We start from the raw sequence: 20,326 nt of genomic DNA, 5'->3' as shown, positions 1-20,326 counted from the left end.
TGCTACAAAATCACTGCTATCACTATTACCATTACCGTTGCTACTGCTGCTATCATCAAAACTACCATATTACCGTGCTAGTAATCACTTTCTTGCAGATAATTAATCTCCAGGTGTGGTTGAATTGACAACTCAGCTGCTAATACTTTCAAATATTCTTTGTCTCCCCTTGTGTCGAATCTATAAATTTGGGTTGAATACTCTACCCTAAAAAACTGTTGCGATCCCCTGTACTTGTGGTTTATCACGCGGCCTCCTTGGCCCATATGGACCTCTTACCCGCGTAACCACAGCTTCCGAGGTGGTGGCACCCATGTTCCTCTGTTGAAGACCCTTCATGTACTTCGACTTTTCTTTGGCAGCTTCGGCATCGCAAGCCGCCTTGAATATTTCAAACTGCTCTTCCGTGATTGTCGGATTATCCTTGACAATCTCGGAGTAAGGTTCCTTTTTGCTGATGATCCGATGTTTCACCCTTACTTTCCAGGCGGCCAACGCATCGCTAAACTTGGTCATGGCGCATTTGTTTATCTTCTTCATTGTCGGGTCTTTCTCTGGCTCAGTATATTGGATTTCATCCCGGCCCGGGAACAAGAATATCTAGTGCAGTAGGGTTAGGAGGGAGTGATTCATATTTGGTATCTTCTTTAGTGCCTCATAGTTGATGATGGCGCACGTCCGTACGATGCAGCCTATTTGATTGACGTAGCACGAGCGCGCTTCCACAGGCAGTTTTGGCTCAAAATTGTCGTCGTCCACCTCTGTGACCACTAGTCTAGTAGTGAGGAGCTGGTTTGGGCGTCGACATCTCCTCTTCGGTTTCAGTTCTATGGATTTGCCAATCTCGGTTCCGGTCTCGGTGCTGGTCTCGGTGCCGGTCTCGGTGTCGGTCCGGGTATCAACACCAGTCTCGATGTCGGTCTCGGATGTGACAGGTGGGCCCAGCTACAACAACCTTTGATCGTCGGCAAGGTTCAAAAATTCGTCTGCCGCCAGGTAGACGTCGTCGCAATCACCAGAATCCTGTCCTTCATCGTTGCTAGCCATGTTTCCTACGATTAAATCTAGTCAATTAATTCCAGACCTAATAAAATGAATAATGACATAAAAAGACCTATGTTTTGCAGGAACGCCGATTCCTTCCCGGTGCGGTAAATCCCGGGCACTCGATATGTCCTAGTTTGTAGCACAAGTCATCCCGAAATTCACGAAAAATTTTGGCATGGCCATTGCTAAAAAGTGGACAAATCGAGCACCTGAAATTTGCCGGAAAGGAAATGAATAAACATTCCGGCAAAACATAGGCCACTCGGCTTCATTCCCTGAAAACAATAAAAGGCCACTTGGGCACAATCGAACCACTTCAATGTTGCATATATATATAACAGGACCACTTAAGAACATGTACATGAGAAACTACAACAGTAGATAAACATGAGCAAACACAATTGAGGAATTTTCATATATCATGACCACTTCAATGTTTCACACTTCAAGAAAATCTACACAAATTTCAAATTATGAACCCTAGAACTCAACTCAAATTATGTCCTAAATTTCTGTCATAATAAAAAATCAGTAAAAATTAAGAACCTAGTACACCTGCAACACTAATAGAAATTTATAATTTTATACTAAATTTTTCTCTAAAATAAACCCTACTGCCCTAATTAACATCTAGTTAAACCCTACTGCCCTAACCCTACTGCCCTAGTACTTAAGCATCTACAAGTACTAACTAATTAGATGAACCCTAGCTAGCTACTTAAGCATCTACAACTACTTAAGCACCCATTGATGAACCCTAGGAATTATACAACTACTTAAGCATACATTGGGTGCAGAACAACTATATAAGTACTTAAGCAACTATATATACAACCCTATAATATATTTAGTTAACTACTTAAGCATATACAAGTTTATCCTAAAAATAATATTTAGTTAAGTACTTAAGCATATACAAATTTGTCCTAAAAATTCAGTTAACTACTAATTTCATTCATTTAGGTCATTCATTTAACTTCACCTAATTAACCTAGTAAAACCCTACTTCCTTAACTAAAAACATCTAATTAACATCTACTAGTACCACTACTGCTCTAACCTAATTAACCTAAGTTAATTCCTAGGGTCCTATTATATGCCGCTGCTCTACTGCCCTAACCTAATTAACCTAAGTTAATCTAATTAACATCTACTAGTACCACTACTGCTAATTCCTAGGGTTCATAACTAAATTCACCTAAGTTAATTAACCTAGAGAGGAGGGGTGGGGCTTACAGAGAGGAGGGCGTTGAAGGTGGCTCGGGGGAACGGTTGCGGGGGAGGCAAGGGCGTCGAGGGAGGCAGGGCGACGAGGAGCGGACGAGGGTGGCTCCGGGGGCGCGCGGCTCCGGTGGCGGCGATGGTGCACGGCTCCGGTGATGGCGACGGAGGTAGGGCGATGAGAGAGCAGGGGCGGCGAGGAGCAGACGTGGGTGGCTCCGGGGGCGCGCGGCTCGGGCGCAGGGCGATTGACGGCGGCTCGGGGGAACAGTTGTGGGGAGGTAGGGGCGACAAACGGTGGGGGAGAAGGGGAGAGGGGGAAAAAGACTTAGCAAAATTTTGAGCCCGCGCGTGGTTAATTCAAACTAGCAGTAGCGCTGGTAAGGAAAACACGCTATAACTAAGTTAGGTATAGTGCTTTCCACTAAAACGCGCTACTGCTACAGGAAGTAGCTATTTATTTTCCTTTTTCTTTTCGTTTTATCTAAGGAACTTAGCTATAGCGCGTGAACAGAAAAGCGCTACTGCTAAAGTAGCTATAGCGCTTTGTGAGAATAAGCGCTACTGCTATGCCTTTCTCCTGTATTTTTCTTTTTCTTTTTTTCATTTCTCCTTTTTCTATTTCTTTCATTTTCATTTATTTTTCTATTTATTTTTCTACTTATTTTCTTTTTCTTAGCAGTAGCGCTCTACCATAGAAACACGTTGCTACAACGAACTTAGCAACAGTGTGTTTCACACAGGCTCGCTACTACTATTTGTAGCCTATCGGTAACAGTGTGAGAATTATAGTAGTAGCGCTTTTCTGCGCAGATGCGGTACTGCTACAACTATAGTTGTAGAGTGCTTTTGTGACAAACTCTACTACTAAGTAGCAGTAGCGCCTAGTTTTGACCAGCGCTACTGGTATACCTATGTCTATAAGGTTTTCCCTAGTAGTGCGGCGATGATGCAGGCGGTCCTTGAAGACGTGGAGCATGCGGAGGAGCATGTTCTCAATTTCAAGGGTTCCACCAAGGGTCATCAAGTGCTCAAACGCAATAGGGCGCGCAACCATTTGCCATTGATGGATGACTACTTTACCCCCAATGCGCTCTTCGCTGACCATTTTCACCGTCGTTTACGGGTGCGCAAGACTGTCTTCGATCGTTTGTACCATGGCGTCTGGTCCTATGATGACTACTTCATCTTGAAGGACACCGCGTGGGAACGATTGGGTTCTCTGGTTATTAGAAGTGCACGACCACACTGCGGATGCTTGCATATGGCACGACCGTTGATTCGTCGGACGAGTACCTACGGATGTCTGAGCGTATATGCGGAGATGCCATGGTCAGGTTTGCAACTGCCATGGTCGAGGTGTTTGGACCTCAGTACCTGAGAGAACCAACTGTGGCAGACACCGAGAGGCTCTTGGCAATATCAAACGCAAGAGGGTGGCAAGGTTTGCTTGGATCTCTTGACTGCATGCATTGAAAATGGAAGAATTTCCCAAAAGCTTTACAAGGGCAATATTAGGGTCATGTTAAGAAGCCCACTATCATTCTTGAAGCAGTTGCATCACATGATCTTTGGGTTTGACATGCTTTTTTTGGCATGCCCGGGTCTCACAATGACATCAATGTGCTACAGTGATCACCATTGCGAGGCTGACTGAAGGAAAAACTCATTGCCACTATATTGTCAATGGATGAGTACAACATGGGCTACTATCTGGTTGACGATATCTATCCTTCGTGGGCTACCTTTGTCAACACCATCTCTAACTCAGTTGGTCAAAAAAAGTCTCACTTTGTCCAAAGACAACAAGCAGCTAGAAAGGACGTCGAGAGGGCATTTGGAGTTCTGCAGGCCCGTTTTAGCTAAACAATGGGATCCGGAGACCTTGTGGAAGGTGATGGCATATTGTGAGATCATGCACAACATGATCGTGGAGGATGAGGGGTGAGGATGCTGCCACAGCTCTAGAATTTGAGAACATGGGCGATCCTATCGAACTTCGAGACCAGAATCTGGCCACACTCGAAGAGTTTATTCAAACGCATCAACAATTCGGCATCGAGCAACTCACGAGCAGCTGAAGGAAGATCTGATTGGGTATCTGTAGGCGGTTAAAGGGAACAGTAATGTTGGAATGTGATATTTGAAATTTTTTAAATTTAACTACCGCTGCATTCGAACATTTGAACGTGTGGTCTATGTATGCAGCTATTGAATGTGCGGACTTTAAAAAAAATAGGGACACCGGATATATGCGGACAACATTGGATGGCCGACTCCCGCATCCGTGTATGCGGACTGGTACCCCCTGCGCGGACGGATGCACCGAAAAAATTACGGGTGGGCGTTCGAGATGCCCTAAAGCTGTTGTGCTGCTTTGGAACAGCATCTATGTCAGCCACAAAAAAGACAAGAAAAAAGAACAGCATCTATGTGCACAAGCTACGAGAGTTCACTGAGTGTGTATTTTTAACAGCGATCCATCGAATTTAGGTCATGTCCCTACATATTAAAGCTACAACAGTTCAGAATTTCAATCTTTCAGGTGACATTTGGGTGGTTCTCGCACACATGACAACCCAATTCAGCATATCCGGCAGAGGAGGAATAAGATGGTAAAATGGTTAGTGCCCTCCATGGCGAGATAATAAAATGGCTAGCATTCCTTAACCTACGAATTTTCACAAAATTTAAGCGTTATCGTTTCATAGCATTCTCTTGACCTATGGAATGTTTGATCACACCTTTGTTCACATGATCAGCTATTCAAGGGCTAGAGGAAGCACTTCGGAATAAGCTTTTTTTTCATACTGGAGGATAAGATTGGAAAATTCAGTGGCCACTCTTCAAGACCTAGGAGCAATTGAAGTAGACATGCAGTTGGATCGAACAAGTGCGTGTAATTGGACCGCATATACCGTAATCATCATATATTAGGGTTGTCAAAGTGACTGATGTGGAGACACATAGGACTGATGGCATGCATCACCATTCAGTTGACATTTGCAGTTAATGGGCAAAGCCTACGACATATAGTTCATAGTAATGACCAAAGGAAAACTTTATAACCGGGCGCGGAGGTAAAACATTTATTTTCCTCAAAAGCAAAGTGAAAATGTATACTCCCTACATCCCTTTTTGTCCATTTTGATGACAAGTATTTTCGGACGGAGGGAGTACAACACTAGCTGCTCTCTACCACAGAAAAGCAGCATGGTATTGCTGAACACAGTTGATGGAGATTCCAACAGATCTGGGGAAGATTAAAAAACAAACAAGATGTGTTATAAATAAGCTATCACAACTCCCACATGCCTTAATCAGGAAATAACCTTCTCAGACACTACCAGTTGCTGGTCAATTTTTAGCAACAACTAGGTTTCCTTTTGCAAAAGTGATGAGATGCGTTAGCATGCAGTACTACCTAGTACCCGGTGATTTGTTTAAAAGCTGAGACCATTGAGTGATCTGTGCACTTCCTTCATATTCTAATAACATCATGGTACCACTTGCTGCTGCATGCATGCTTTGGCCTTAAACCAATGGATGTGATGAGAGAGAAAACAAGTGTATAACAAAGCCAAGATCTTTATAAGGTATACAGTTCAATAAAAGAACCAACTTCACAAGTGTGCAATACCGCCATTTTTTAGAACCGAGGCTCGAGATTAGCTCAGCTTTGAATTAACAAAGCCATTAACCGGCCAGATTTACGATGACCAACAATACAAAGAAGCGAACGCGGTGGCTGAAAGATACGAAGTGTTGTGCAAACTGCTAACAAATATCAATCAGACTAGCAGCAAAAATCTGAAGTCTAGAGCGCAAGCCCAGCTTGAAGTCGACGTGCAAAGACGGAAGCCGGGTCTTGAGGAGAAGAAATAACCAGCAGGTGAAGAAACGCCCTCGTCAGCTCCATGGGCTCAAACGGACTCAGTAATAACCTTCTCCATCTCCAAAGGCGGCTCCCTACCCTCTCGCTCTGGTATGAAGGGCGCCGATCCGTCCATGTGTCTGTACAGAGTTGTATAACTCAGACTAGTCTTTTAGGGTTGTAATCACTCTATCAGTACAGAATATCTGTATAATCCAGGCAAGTCCTTTAGAAGTGTAATTCAGTACAACACACACTTCTAGAAAAAAGAAAACCTTGGCAGAAAGATATCTTATGCAGAGGTCAGACAACTTTTTCTTTAAACATGATCAGACCACTTTGAAATGAACATGCAATCTGGCTGTCTTATTCAAGTTTGTGCAACACCAACTGAACATTAATGCATGTAAAACAATATACGATGTGTTAATGCTTGACTGCTAGGGTGGGAAAATATCAGGAAATTTACAACCATAAACTGCTACAAGAGCTGTCACCAAAAGTTTGGTACATGATGCCGCGGTTTTTAGTAGCAATACAATAGAGTTGCATTAGCATGGACTACTACCTAGTACATTGTGATTTGATTATGAACTGGGACCAGCAAGTGATCTGTGCACATAGTTGGCTGAAGTATTTTAAGATCATAGTACAGCTGCTGCTGCATGCTTTGGCCCTGAACCAAAGAGAAAAAGGTGTACAACATAGCAAAGTTCTTTAAAACTGTACGACGCAAGCAACTTGTCTCTCTCACACAGAGAATGCAACCAGTACAAGGAAAGGGACATGACATCTACTCCCCCGTTCCTAAATATTTGTCTTTTTAGAGATTTCAAATGACTACCACATACGGATGTATATAGACATATTTTAGAGTGTAGATTCACTCATTTTGCTCTGTATGTAGTCATTTGTTGAAATCTCTAGAAAGACAAATATTTAGGAACGGAAGGAGTATAAAATATAAAAGAGAGACCCTGGGCAACAATATTGACTATACTATGATTCTTTTAAATCCTTTGTGGCATGAATTTCCAGGGTAATTGCAAATGAAAACACTCAGCGAGGCAAAATAATTGTGCAACGAGCGTGTATCCTGGCTAGCTGTTTGAATCAAGTGTATGCAACACGAATACAGCCATAAGAATGAAACTGGTTGGGAAAATAGATGGCCGAGTACATAGAGCTCCAAGGGAAGTAAGAAACCAAACAATTTACAAACTTGTGTTATTCTTTTTTGAGGGGACAATGGCAGGTGCTCTGCATTTGCATCATAGATTAGGAATGTACAAGAGGAAAACACATTGGAGAAAGAGAGGGGGAAGCATAAGAAAAACGAAGAAGCAGTCACCCCAGGCGCTGCCCGTACATGGATGTTCTGCTAATGTTCTGCTACATTCAGCCGGATCAGCTGCAGCTCATTGATAAGACCACCAACAACAGAGGCTGGACATGAGGCCTTGTTTGTGAAGATGCATCTGTTCCTTCAGCAAAGTATGCTCCTATATTCTAAGGGCTTGCTCAACAATTATTTTAGCCTTGACCAATTTACACAAACTTAATGTTTATATTGAAGGTATTGTGCAACGGTTACAGAGATGGATCCAGTAGACCAGGACCGAGCTAAGCTGTTCCATTTAGATGGGAAACCAAAGTGCCATTCACAATGGATCTCTTTCAACTTTACGTCATCATTGCAGGAAAACTTTCAACAAGCTCACATACACCTCCTCAAGTTTACAACATAGGAAGAGTAAAAAATTCTAAAAGCAAACTGCTACAGATCAATAGGCCCTCCTCAGAGACAACGGTAAGCAAAAGTTTTTCACGTAAGAGTGAAAGAAAATGCAGGCACAAGTTTCACTGGTGACAAAACAAATATAAGGGAAACAAAAGCTCCCCTAGCGTCGATCGCATGCCTTATGCCTTTCGTAACAAACACACAGAGAATACACCACAGGAGTATCATATACCAAGCTGCAAAGTCCTGGTATGGAATGAAGCAGCATCAGGCCATCTCAGTTTGGTGGACTATTATGGCCAATGCTAGGGCTATGACCTGGAGTTGTCGACTCGACTTGCTCAGCAGGCGCCTCCAGAGTGCTCCTTCCAGTGCAGGGAGGACGCACGCTGATGATAGGCGCCTTCACTTCTAGCCTCCTTGCATCAGCTGGCACAGGAAGCTGCATGAAGGCAGTACTGAGCAGCAACATGAAAACCACGACCGTATTTGATGAAATGGCCATGGTACCGATGAGAGAAGTAGCTAGTGGTAGCTAGCTTGAAAAATGGAAGCAGGCAAGAATAAGAGCTGAAGACACAAGTTACTCACTCACTACTAAGATGGCTTACCTCTAGAGCCAGCTCCCTTCTTTATATATGCAGATTGTGTCATTATTTTAGTTCAAGAAAGATACTTTTAGAGGAGTCGAGTGATGGGAGGACCAGGGAGGTGATAACAACAATCTCCAGCCCATTGTTTACAACTTGGATGTCTCAACATATTTTTTTTCACGAATTTTATGCTTAAGGGAACACCTTTTCCCAATCCAGTTTTATTCTAAGAAACATATAAGCTTCTTCTACCTGGATAGACACTGTATGAAGTGAGGGTTATTAAAAAACAATGGCATGTGAATATGCCTCAAGTTTGGCCTGAACTCTGTGACAGCATGACATGTATCAGTGTGATATTGTTTCCATGCCCAGTCAGAGTGATACTTTCATGTGAATTATCCTTCTTACCAGCATGGTAATTTACTAATCTTTTTGCCAGTGCATCAATCAAACAAACAGCTACTACCTTTTCTTTATTTAGTGTTACCAAAGACTGAAGAGGCGGTTATGAATCATCTAGTCACCAGCATATCATCCGTTATTCTAACGAAAGATCTCCTCGACAACCTAAGTTTAACGCACAAGTTGACCCAGTTGTACTAGTATGGCATACTTGGGGGGTCATGGAAGCCTCATTAAGCATGCAACTTGCAAACCTGAACTATCAAAGTGCCTCACTTGACATGTTCCAGTCAAAGTTTAAGGAAGAACAGCAAGTTGGATCTTCTACCAGAACTCATCAAGTCTTAGGTGGAGGGAACAAACATCAAGTTGGAGCTTCTAATTGTGTTGCTCATAGCTGCATATAGAAAAGAGTAGCAAATGCCTAAAGCTATCATATATGTATTAGGATATTGCACCACCAAAAAATGTTCCTTTTCTGTGGATCCCCATTTTCTAAAATTTCGGAAGCTTTGATTTGCATTTGGAAAAGGTGCTTTGAAGTCTTCTTTTGATTTGGAACCTTACTTCCTACTGGTTGGCTTGGAATTTAGCAAATAATTTATTTAAGGTTCTCTCATCCTATAATTCAACTAATCTCATTTTATTCACCTCCTTTATTTAACTCAATAACCCAAAAAGTGCCGTCAACTTCACCATGTGACATAAAAGCATAGAATTTTGATCATCATTGCCACAACGCATTTTTTACAGTTGTTAGCAAACAGTAATAGCAACCTCTGTTCCAAAAATAAGAACTACCATGCCTTCTAGAAAAGGAAGTGCCAACTCCCAGTAGTCATCAAGTGTGCATCCCACAGGATATGATTGAACGATGCTAAGAGTAGCAAATATTTAAGGTGAGAAACACACCTCGCTAGATGCCGCAAAGAGTTGTGAACTTGGGGCCTCTTTGATTCACAGGATTCTGAAAACACATATATATGAAAAATGCTGGATTCCAATGGCATGCCTTCCTGAAACCTGCAGGATTAAAACCTATGGAAGTGACACATGTTAGGAATATGCAACTTGTATTCCCATGAGGCCATAGGCCGATATATATATACATGTACAGGTGTGGAACATATGCAGGAAACCCCTCATACAACGAGATAAATACATGGCAGCAAAACGCTTATAAATAGACAACACCTCAGAACGAGAAGTCATGAAATAAAACCATGTGTAACGAGAGAAATCATCTATGAAAATAATATAGTATTTATGACCACCTTTCGAAGCGAAAGGGGCCGGACCCCATACATCAGAATGGACTAAATCGAAAGGACGCTTAGACACGGACTCACTATGTGAATATGGTAACTGAATCTGCTTACCAAGACGACAACCCTGACACTCTAAAGAGACATCTCCTGAGACAGACACCAGAAGGCCTCGACGAACTAAAGAAGACAACCGAGAACCACACAGATGACCAAGTCGATGATGCCACTGCTGGAAGGAACCAGTGACAGAGGCAACAGAAGCGGAAGAACTGGCGATGGTGGTAGCAGCAGAAGGAACATGAAGCCAGTCCAACTCCCAAAGACCCTGAGAATCACGGCGGCGAGGGCCAGCCCCAACCAGAGTGTGCGTGTGACGGTCCTGGACAGAACAAGAGTCAACGTCAAGGATGACACGACAACCAGAATCCGTAAGTTGACCAGCAGAAAACAAATTCATGGTAAGTCGAGGAACATGAGCAACATCAGGAACAGAATAAGAAGGAGTAGTAAGATTGCCTCTACTAGCAACAGAAAGTGGAGTACCATCAGCAGTGAAGACATGAATAGGAGAATCCAGTGATCGAAGAGAGGACAAAGTGGAGGAATGAGAAGTCATATGAAAAGAAGCTCCAGAGTCCAGAACCCATGGGGATGTACCTGACTGTGTAGAGGGTGATTGCTCAGTGCGGGAAGCATCAGTCACAGAACCGGCAGTACCCGTCGAGGAAGAACCTAAAGCCGCGAGCAGACGCTTAAGTCTCAGAATATCCTGCTCAGTCAAAGCAATGGCTGAAGCTGTCGAGGTAGACGACGAAGTTCCGGAAGATGATGATCGAGCCTTGCGCAGGTGTTTCTTCTTCGTGTAGCACTGAGACTCAAGATGACCATCATTGTTGCAATAGGCGCAGTGTGGACGGGGGCGACCGGAGCCTCCAGAAGGAGTGGGCAAGAGCGGCGGAGCACTCGAGCGAGAAGTGGTCGATGGAGCAGGTGGCGGAGGAGCACGAGTAGCAAGCACAGAGGGAACCTCTAGCAAACCAGCACCACGTAAGCGAGTCTCCTCTGCACGAATCTCAGAAAGCGCCTCCATGAGAGAAATACGGCCACGAGCAAACAACTGAGCACGCCGGGGCTCAAACTCCTTACGAAGCCGAGACAAGAACTCATAGACGCGATGAAACTCCAAATTGGCCTGGACAGCCTGGCAACAGGGGCAGGTACGACACCCAGCACTACGGAGAGAATCAAGCTGACGCCAGATAGCAGAACTCTGTGCATAGAAGTCATCAACAGTAGAGTCACCCTGCTGAAGAGCATGCTCCTGGCGGATCACAGAGAGGTATAAGGCATCACCAGAGGGCTTATAGCGCTCACGAAGACGGGTCCACATCTCAAAGACAGTAGAAAGACCCAGAAATTCAGAAGCAAACTGAGGCAGAACACTAGCAGTGAGAACAGCTGCAGCACGAGCATCATCATCAAGCCACTGGGTGTAAGCAGACAGAGCACCATGATACAACTGAAGAGCCTCCTCATAAGCCAAAACCCTCTCATCATAAGCACGATCAGCAGCCTCATCAGCAACCTTAGCCGCATCCTTGGCAGCCTGATTAGCATCCGTAGGAAGAACCGATGGAGTTGGCGGGGTAGGGGCCACCGGAGGAACTGGACGTGGCGGACAACAGACCTCGCCAGAAAGAACACCCCAAAGACGGATGCCACACATGTGAATGCGCATGAAGCCAGTGAACTCGGTGTAGTTAGTACCATCAAAGATCACCGGACAGCGAGGAACAGCAACATAACCCGATGCAGCAGACATTTTTTTTTATTTTTTTTAGATCCAACGAGAACGACCGGATCGGAATCAGGCGCTGCTACGGGAGCAGCGAAAGCCGGCGGGAGAGGAGATCAAGGGCGCCTGCAGGACGAGCCCCCTGGGCTGATCTGACGCCCTGGGCGCCTGCGGGAAGGGCGGCTGGGTGGCGCCCGAGCGGGACAGGCCAGCAGCCGAGCTCCCTGAGCGCCGGCTGGACGGGAGCGGGACGGGCGGCTGGGTAGGAGATCGGGGGCTCCTGAGCGCCGGCTGGACGGGAGCGGGACGGGCCGGCAGCCGAGCGGCTGGAAGACGCCCGATCGGGACGGGGCCGGCAGCAGAAGCCCTGCTAGCGGCTGGCTGAAGAGGAGATCGGGGGCTCCTGCGGACGAGCCCCCTGCTTCGATCGAGAGACGAAGAGGAGATCGAGCGGATTGCTTCGATCGAACAGACGGATCAAAAGCACGAGTTGCAGCGTGCAAAAAATTGACCTAGCTCTAATACCATGTTAGGAATATGCAACTTGTATTCCCATGAGGCCATAGGCCGATATATATATACATGTACAGGTGTGGAACATATGCAGGAAACCCCTCATACAACGAGATAAATATAAAGGGGTACATGACTTATATTATAACTCTAACAACACCAAAGTGTGTTTGATTACAGTATTACACCATAGAGTTAACACAATACCGAAAAAGGGTTTCCCCCCGCTTTGTATACAAAGCAACCAACCAAGCCGTACAAGGATAGGTGCTGGGGCGGAAGCAGCACAGTCACGCCCAAAAGAAACGACAGAGAAAGAGCAAAAGAAACAAATGCCGACAACGGCAGATCAACGAAAACGAAGAAGCCTCGCGAACGCTGCGCCCACCGGGATCTTCCACTAGGCTCCAAGACTCCGAAGCTTAGACTTGATATAAAATTTTCTTCCAAGAGCTTAGACTTGATGTAAAATTTTCTGTGGTATTGAATGCAAAGTGGCTCATACTAAAAATTCTAAAATTTCTCATTCTACAAATCAAACAACCACTACAGGAAAAATTCCTCAGAAATGAAATCCTAAGAATTCCTTTCAATCAGAGAGGCCTTTAAGGTCAGTAACAATGAAACATATCACAAAAGCAAAGCATTCACAATCTGCATCTAATAAAGATGTCTTGGTCTCACAAAAGTTACAGAACTAGTAAATAGTCCATATTAGTATTTTCACCAAATTGTAATATCAGATATTATTTTCCTAGACAAAACTACAGTTAGTGCATAAAGTAACCTAGGGTCTTATTCAAACTAAATATATTGTAGTTTGTTTTGCCATATAGTTACCTGAAATCAGGATACCGCAATTTATCACTTAGTAAGCAATTAGCTTCTGCAGGTTCATTTCATTGACAATACACCTGCACAAGAACAGGATACACCATCACCATACAAGCACCATCGATACATCAAATATGCACCATATTATTTGATACACCTCAACAGGGAGTTGTGAACTTGTGGTCAAATGACAGACCCCAAAAAGTGAGGATGTAGGAGCACTTCCATATCACTAGTGTTAGGAAGACTAAGGAGAAACATATGTGTTGACTTGCTAATGATTTGTAAAGCCAAGCAATAATAGTGATAATGATTTAAAAGCAGGCGACTAATTCCAGTATTTTGCAGAAGACAACAGAAAATGTAACAAGAGGTTCCTTCTGATGTAAAACTAATTAAGTACTCGAGTTCTCCATTTGTGATGTCAACATAAATCTTGCCAGGCTAATCAATTCAGGGGTTGCTATCCCTCTTTTTTTTTATTTGGAACCTTGCTTCCTACTGGTTGGCTTGCAATTAAGCAAATAATTTATTTGAGGTCCCTCAGCCTTGGTGACACAATACAGGTAATCTCATTTTATTCACCTCCTTTAATTCAATAACCCAGAAAGTGTTGTAAACTTCACCATATGACATAAAAGCATGGGAATTTTCATCATTACTGCCACAACGTTTTTTACAGTTGTTAGCAAACAGTAATAGCAACCCCTGTTCCAAAAATGGAACTACCAGGCTTTCTAGAAAAGGGAAATACCAACTGGAAAATATGAAGAAGAACCTGGGTACCCGCGCACCCTATATGCAAAAAAAAAATTAGTAATTCAAAAAAAGTTCAAAAAATTCCAAATCTTTTTTGGCATCAAACATGATCAAGTATTGTAGTCATATAAAAAGATTCGTCAGAGAATGACTTTCGTTGCATCCTGGGTCGAAGATTTGGCAAAAAATGCTATATACAAGTACTATACACGCTATATTGTCGTCATAAACTTGTCTTTTTGCCCTGAAGTCAATAGGAATCATTTCTCGTCCAAACTTTTTATACAAGTACAATACCTGATCATCTTTGATTCCAAACAAGATTTGGAATTTTTCAAACTTTTTTTGAATTAATAATTTTTTTTGCGCATACAGGGTCCGCGGGTACCCGAGAGCACCAAGTTCCCGTCCAATACCAACTCCCAGTAGTCATCCATATGACATAAGAGCATAGGAATTTTCGCCATTCTTGCCGCAACGTTTTCTTTTACGGTTTTTAGCAAACAGTAATAGCAACCCCTGTTTCGAAAATGGAACTACAAGCCTTTCTAGAAAAGGGAAATACCAACTTCCAGTAGTCATCAAGTGTCCATCCAACTGGAAATGATTGAACAATGCTAAGAGTCACAAATATTTAAGGCGAGAAACTCACCTCGCTAGATGCCAGTAAGAGTTTTGAACTTAAGACCTCTTTAATTTGCAGGATCCTGAAGATGCAGATATAGGAAAAACGCTGGATTCCAATGGCATGCCTTCCTGAATCCTGTAGGATTGGGAACCATAGGAAGCGGCTCCAAACTGTGTGTGATTACAGTATTACACCATAATAGAGTTTAACGTAAGAGTTCATGAGGTACATGAGTTCTTCCAAGAGTGTTTAGATTTGACGCAAAGTTCCTGTGGAAATACAAAGTGGCCCGCAGTGAAATTCCTAAGTTTTCTCATCCTGCAAATCAGATAACCGCTATAGAAAACATTCCTACGGATTGAAATCCTAGAAAATTCCTTTCACTCAAAGAAGCCTTTAAGGTCAGAAAAATACCTCAAAAGCAAAGCATCAACAATATGCATCTAATAAAGATGTCTAGGCACCTGGTCTCACAAAAGTTTTTGTTTTCCGTTTCGAAAAAAAAAAGTTTTTGTTTTATACTGTCTCGCAAAGGTTGCGGAACTGGTAAATCAGCTATAGTCTTTTCACCAAATTGTGATATCAGATTTTTTTTCCTTGTCAGAACTACAGTTGACGCATAAAGTAATCTAGGCTCTTATTCAGTAATCGCAAACATAGCAACCTCTGTTCCAAAAATAGGAACTACCAGGACTTCTAGAAAAGGAAGTGCCAACACCCAGTAGTCATCAAGTGTGCATCCAACTGGATATGATTGATCGACGCTAAGAGAGCAAAATTTTAAGGTGAGAAACACACCTCGCTAGATGCCGCAAAGAGTCGTGAAGTTAGAGCCTCTTTGATTCGCAGGATTCTGAAAACACAGATATATGAAAAATGCTGGATTCCAATGGCATAGCTTCCTGAATCCTGAAGGATTGAAACCTAAGGACGTGGGACGAAAGTGTGTTTGATTACAGTATTACACCAGAGTTAACACAAGAACACAAGAGGTATATTAGTTCTTCCAAGAGCTTAGACTTGAGGTAAGTTTTCTGTGGTATTGAATGCAAAGTGGCACATACTAAAATTCTTAATATTTCTCATTCTATAAATCCAACAATCACTACAGGAAAAATTCCTCAGGATTGAAATCCTCAAAAAATGCTTTCAATCAGAGAGGCCTTTAAGGTCAGAAACAATGAAATATATCACAAAAGCAAAGCATTCACAATCTGCAACTAATAAAGATGTCTTGGTCTCAAACAAGTTACAAAACTGGTAAATCGTCCATATTAGTCTTTTCACCAAACTGCAATATCAGATATTCTTTTCCTTGTAAAAACTACAGTTAGCGCATAAAGTGATCTAGGTTCTTATTCAAACTAAAATCTGTTGTAGTTTGTTTTGCCAGATAGTTAACTGAAATCAGGATACCCCAATTTATCACCTAGTACAAAAGGATGGTTACAAGCAATTAGCTTCTGCAGGTTCATTTCATTGACAATATATACACGCACAAGAACAGGGTACGCCAGCACCATACAAGCACCATCCATACATCAAAAAAGCAAGAAGTGAGGATGTAGGAGCACTTCCATATTACTGTGTTAGGAAGACCAAAGAGAAACATATGTGTTGACCTGCTAATGATTTGCAAAGCCAAGCGATAATACCGATAATGATTTAAAAGCAGACGACTAATTCCAGTATTTTGCAGAAGACAACAGAAAATGTAACAAGAGGTTCCTTCTGATGTAAAACTAATTAAGCAGTCGAGTTCTCCATTTGTGAAGTCAACATATATCATGACAGACCAATCAGTTCATGGCACAACATATCTGTAATTGATCATGGACACCATCTAGCAGCAAGTTACAATATCAGACGATGTACATCACTATATAGTGCCTAATGTCAATCCATACAAGCAGTACATGAGGCATACACAACCTGAAGTGCCGAAAAGGACACACAACAGATCTATCTCTTATGAAGAAGATTTTCTGTTTCAGGCATGACTCCCTCCTTTTGTGCTACCGAGCTTGGATAGTAGGTAGAGGCAACCTGAAGAGAGGAAGATAGATCCAGCGAAGCAGAAGAGGTCAGTACATGACGTGATGGTCACCCTCTTGCTCTTCTCGGAGATGCCAACCAGCAGAACCAGGACGATTACATGACCCAGCTTTGTCTTGAGGTCACTCACCGAGCGGATTTCCAGCCACTTGGGCCGTTCCTGCCGACAGAATCAGGGATATAAGAACACTGAATCGACCAAATTATCTCTATGATAATTGAGAGGAGACCAACCGGAAGCTTGAACAAGCCAAAGAGGCTGGAGCGGTCATGGGACTGTTTTGCGATGTCCATGTTACTGATGAACAGCTCGTACAGGCCCGTCCCGAAGACAAACATGACCGTGCCGATGAGATACATATCTGAGGTGAGACAAGTAATGCACAATGGTCAGGCATCACAACTACAGTATATTAACTGATGGTATGCATCTAGTGATCATGTAAAACTGGTGACAATTGTGCCACATGTTATGCCAGTGATGAATTTGAAGGTACTAGTGGTGGATTGTGCAAAGACTGATGAGATGAATCAGTTTGGTTACCAATGGCTTCAATCAGCATGAGCACGACCTTCCCATCGCCGCGCAAGTAGTACTCCACGAAGGCATCCATCACAAAAGTGCAGCCCTGCGTAACACCGTGCACGGCTTAAAATCAGATCGGGAGGCACATGAATGAACTCTACGGGCTGAGGAATCAATCAGTTAAAGAACCTTGAGGAAGCAGAGGACGGATCCGGCGAGAGATCCGGCGATGGCGAGGAAGGCCATGAAGCGGCAGGCGTAGATGACCTTCTCGATGCCCGCCTCCAGGTCCGAGCCGAATCCAGCGCGGGGCAGCCCGAACGGGCGGAACCGCTCGCCGTGGTGGGGCTCCGCGTGCACGGCGCTCGCCGGCGCGGCCGCGTGGGGGCTAGGCGCCCCTCTGACCCTCAAGCGCTGCCCCGGCCGCGCCCTCGGCCTGGGCCTCCACGCCCAGCCGCCGCGGCATCCCGCGCCCACCGAAACCTCGGCCGCGGCGGCCGATGCCACACCGGAACCGAAGGGTCTGGGCCTCATCATCACTGCCGCTTCGATTCAGCCCTTCAGCGGCGCGGAGCTGGTGGCTAAGTAGGCAACGGCGAGCGAGGGAGCGCCACAAGTGGGGCGCCACGTTCGGCGCACCGTGTCGGGTGCGGACGCGGAGGGCGACGGCGACGGCTCGCTCGTCGGGTTGCGGGCCGACGAGCCCACGTTGGCGGGGGAGGAGAGGAGAGTCCCCCCTTTCCCGCGCCGTGCATCCCGTCCGGCCGGTTGGTGAAAGGAACGGAGATACTTCCACGCTCGGGTAGATGATCTGGCGGCCTCGTGTCGTCGTCGTCTTCCCCGGCGAGCCTCGGCCACTCCTTTCCGCGGACTATCTCGTCGGCGCCACAGGCGTGCACGGCTCGCGTCGTCACTCGCGAGTTTTTTTTCTTTTTTTTGGAAGCCTCTGACTGGTTGGTTTGTTTGGCCACGCCCGCGGGCCAAATTCCAACGTTGCAATTTGAAGAGGTTTGTTCAGTCAGTCCGGCAAAAATGGGGGAACTCCTTCTTTCGTTTTCTTTACATTTTTTTGTATCTTTTTTCTCTGTTCTTTGAGTAAACTACACTAAATTTTTTTTCACATACATGAGCACTGTTTTTTCAATTATGTGAATATTCTTTTTCAAAACATGATCTATTTTTCAAGCTATATGGAGATCTTTTATGTACATCTGTTTTTGTAAAAAAATGTTTTAAAACATAAAGAGCATTAATTTTATATGAGTGAAAAAAATTCAAAATATAAATTTCTTTATAAATGCATGTAGTTTTTTAGAAAAATACACTAAAACTTTAATGCGCGTGAAAAATATATGAGCTTTGTTTAGCATTTTTGGAGGTGTCGGAAAATATTTAATGCATTTCGAAAAGGTGTTTAAAATGTTCATATATGTCTTGAAAAACATGATTAGATTTTCTAAAATATTAACATGTTGCAAAACAGTGTTAATGTATCTCTAAATAATATACATGCATTACTTATACCAAAACATAAAGAAAATAAAACATAAAATACACGAAAAGGGAAAGGTAACATCAAGGGAAAACAAAGCAATAAAAATAAAATAAAACAGAAAAGGAAATAAAAAGAAAAACTATTATAACAACAGATGGAAATAGGAAAAAGGAAAATCAAAAATAAAAAGAAAGGGCAAGGAAGAAACCCGGCACTACCGGCGGACCAACACCGCGTGATATTGCTCACAAAGAGTGGTGTGCAGAATTTTCTCTTCAAATAGATGATTTCTCAGTGAAAAAGCTGGAGCCTGCTCTACCATCCTTCTCCAGGTTCTCAACAAATCCTCCATCTTCTTTCTACTTTGTGTTAATTAGTGAAATCTCTGAGGTTAGGTTGAAATATGTTGTCAAATTAGCAGATGTTTAGATGTTGAAGAAGCTGAAACAAAGACATGTGTTGTATATTTGCAAATTGCTAATAACATTACTCAGGCACGTATTATCCTGAGTTAATTGCAAAAAACCACCACATTTGAGGCATCGTTTGCGGAAAACCACCAGGTCACTAATTTTTTGCAAAAGTCACCGCGGATTCAGTAAACATTTTGCAGATAGCACTGATCGGGTGATTTGACCCGTTTGATCACTTTCTGACAAGTGGGGCAAGATTGTAAGGAGCTGACTTAGCAAAAAATTTACACACACACCCCTGGATCTGAAAAAGAAAAGCAATCGACCCCCCGCGCGCGCGTAGGCGGACCTCGCGGCCTCGAGTTCGTCCCCGACCTCACCAAGGCCGCCCCTGCGCCATTTGGGCCGGAGTCGCCTGGGTGTGCGCGCGCAGGACTGGCAGGCTGCGTCCCCATTTGCTCGGCCAGCGAGCGCGGTGGCCAGTGGCGAGCAGCGATACGGGGAGCAAGAGGTAGCAGTCAGCAGCAGGCAAGCGCAGCGGAGGAGCGGCCGGGTGCAGGCGGTATGCGGGCGGCAGCGGCAGGCGAGGTAGGAGGAGGCGCGAAGGCGCGTGCAGTAGCGGGCGCCGTCTTGGTGGCCGGCCTTGCTTGAAGCTGACACCTGAAGGTTGCTCGGCCATGGCCTCGGCCTGCTCCCGTGCATGCACAAGAGGCGGGAGGCGGCCATGCTTGGAGCCCGACGGCGGCCGTGATTGGAGCCAAGGTGGTCCGACCGACTGGAGGAGGAGATCGGCCGTGGCAGCGCGGCAGCGCCATGGTTGCCGCCCCCACCGGCTCCCGTTGTCGTCGTCGGTTGCCTCCTCCCGATTGGATCGGGCGCAGGGGGTTGATTGCTTTTTAATTGTAGATCCAAGGGTATGTATGTAAATTTTTTGCTAAGTCATCTTCTTACAATCCAGTCCCACTTGTCGGAAAGTGATCAAACGGGCTAAATCACCTGATCAGTGCTATTTGCAAAATGTTTACCGATTCCACGGTGATTTTTGCAAAAAAATAGTGACCTGGTGGTTTTTCGCAAACGATGCCCCAAATGTGGTGGTTTTTTGCAATTAACTCTATTGTCCTAGAGTCTGATAATTCTGCTGTTGTCGGAGTCATCA

The 20,326-nt window shown here is 44.2% G+C and overlaps 1 protein-coding gene across 1 annotated transcript; it reads right to left on the bottom strand.

The window, feature by feature from the left end:
- Positions 1-16,448: 16,448 nt before the first annotated feature.
- On the bottom strand, positions 16,449-18,162 carry LOC123160612 (uncharacterized). Its single transcript, XM_044578426.1, has 4 exons — positions 17,449-18,162; positions 17,278-17,362; positions 16,968-17,095; positions 16,449-16,893 (listed from the first exon to the last, which is right to left on the bottom strand). Exons 1-4 carry the CDS (start codon positions 17,794-17,796, stop codon positions 16,669-16,671), a joined length of 786 nt encoding a protein of 261 aa, XP_044434361.1. The 5' UTR covers positions 17,797-18,162; the 3' UTR covers positions 16,449-16,668.
- Positions 18,163-20,326: the final 2,164 nt, after the last annotated feature.

This window comes from Triticum aestivum, chromosome 7B, assembly GCF_018294505.1.
Source record: "Triticum aestivum cultivar Chinese Spring chromosome 7B, IWGSC CS RefSeq v2.1, whole genome shotgun sequence".
In the NCBI taxonomy this organism is placed as follows: Eukaryota; Viridiplantae; Streptophyta; class Magnoliopsida; order Poales; family Poaceae; genus Triticum; species Triticum aestivum.
The sequence above is the reverse complement of the archived record's forward strand: the minus strand, read 5'-3'. Positions and strand labels throughout refer to the sequence as shown.

Coding starts and splice junctions, on each gene's coding strand:
- LOC123160612 (XM_044578426.1), bottom strand. CDS start 17,796: ATGATGAGGCCCAGACCCTTCGGTTCCGGTGTGGCATCGGCCGCCGCG. Junction 17,363..17,448: donor CCGTCCTCTGCTTCCTCAAG/GTTCTTTAACTG, acceptor GGTGTTACGCAG/GGCTGCACTTTTGTGATGGA. Junction 17,096..17,277: donor CATGCTGATTGAAGCCATTG/GTAACCAAACTG, acceptor GTCTCACCTCAG/ATATGTATCTCATCGGCACG.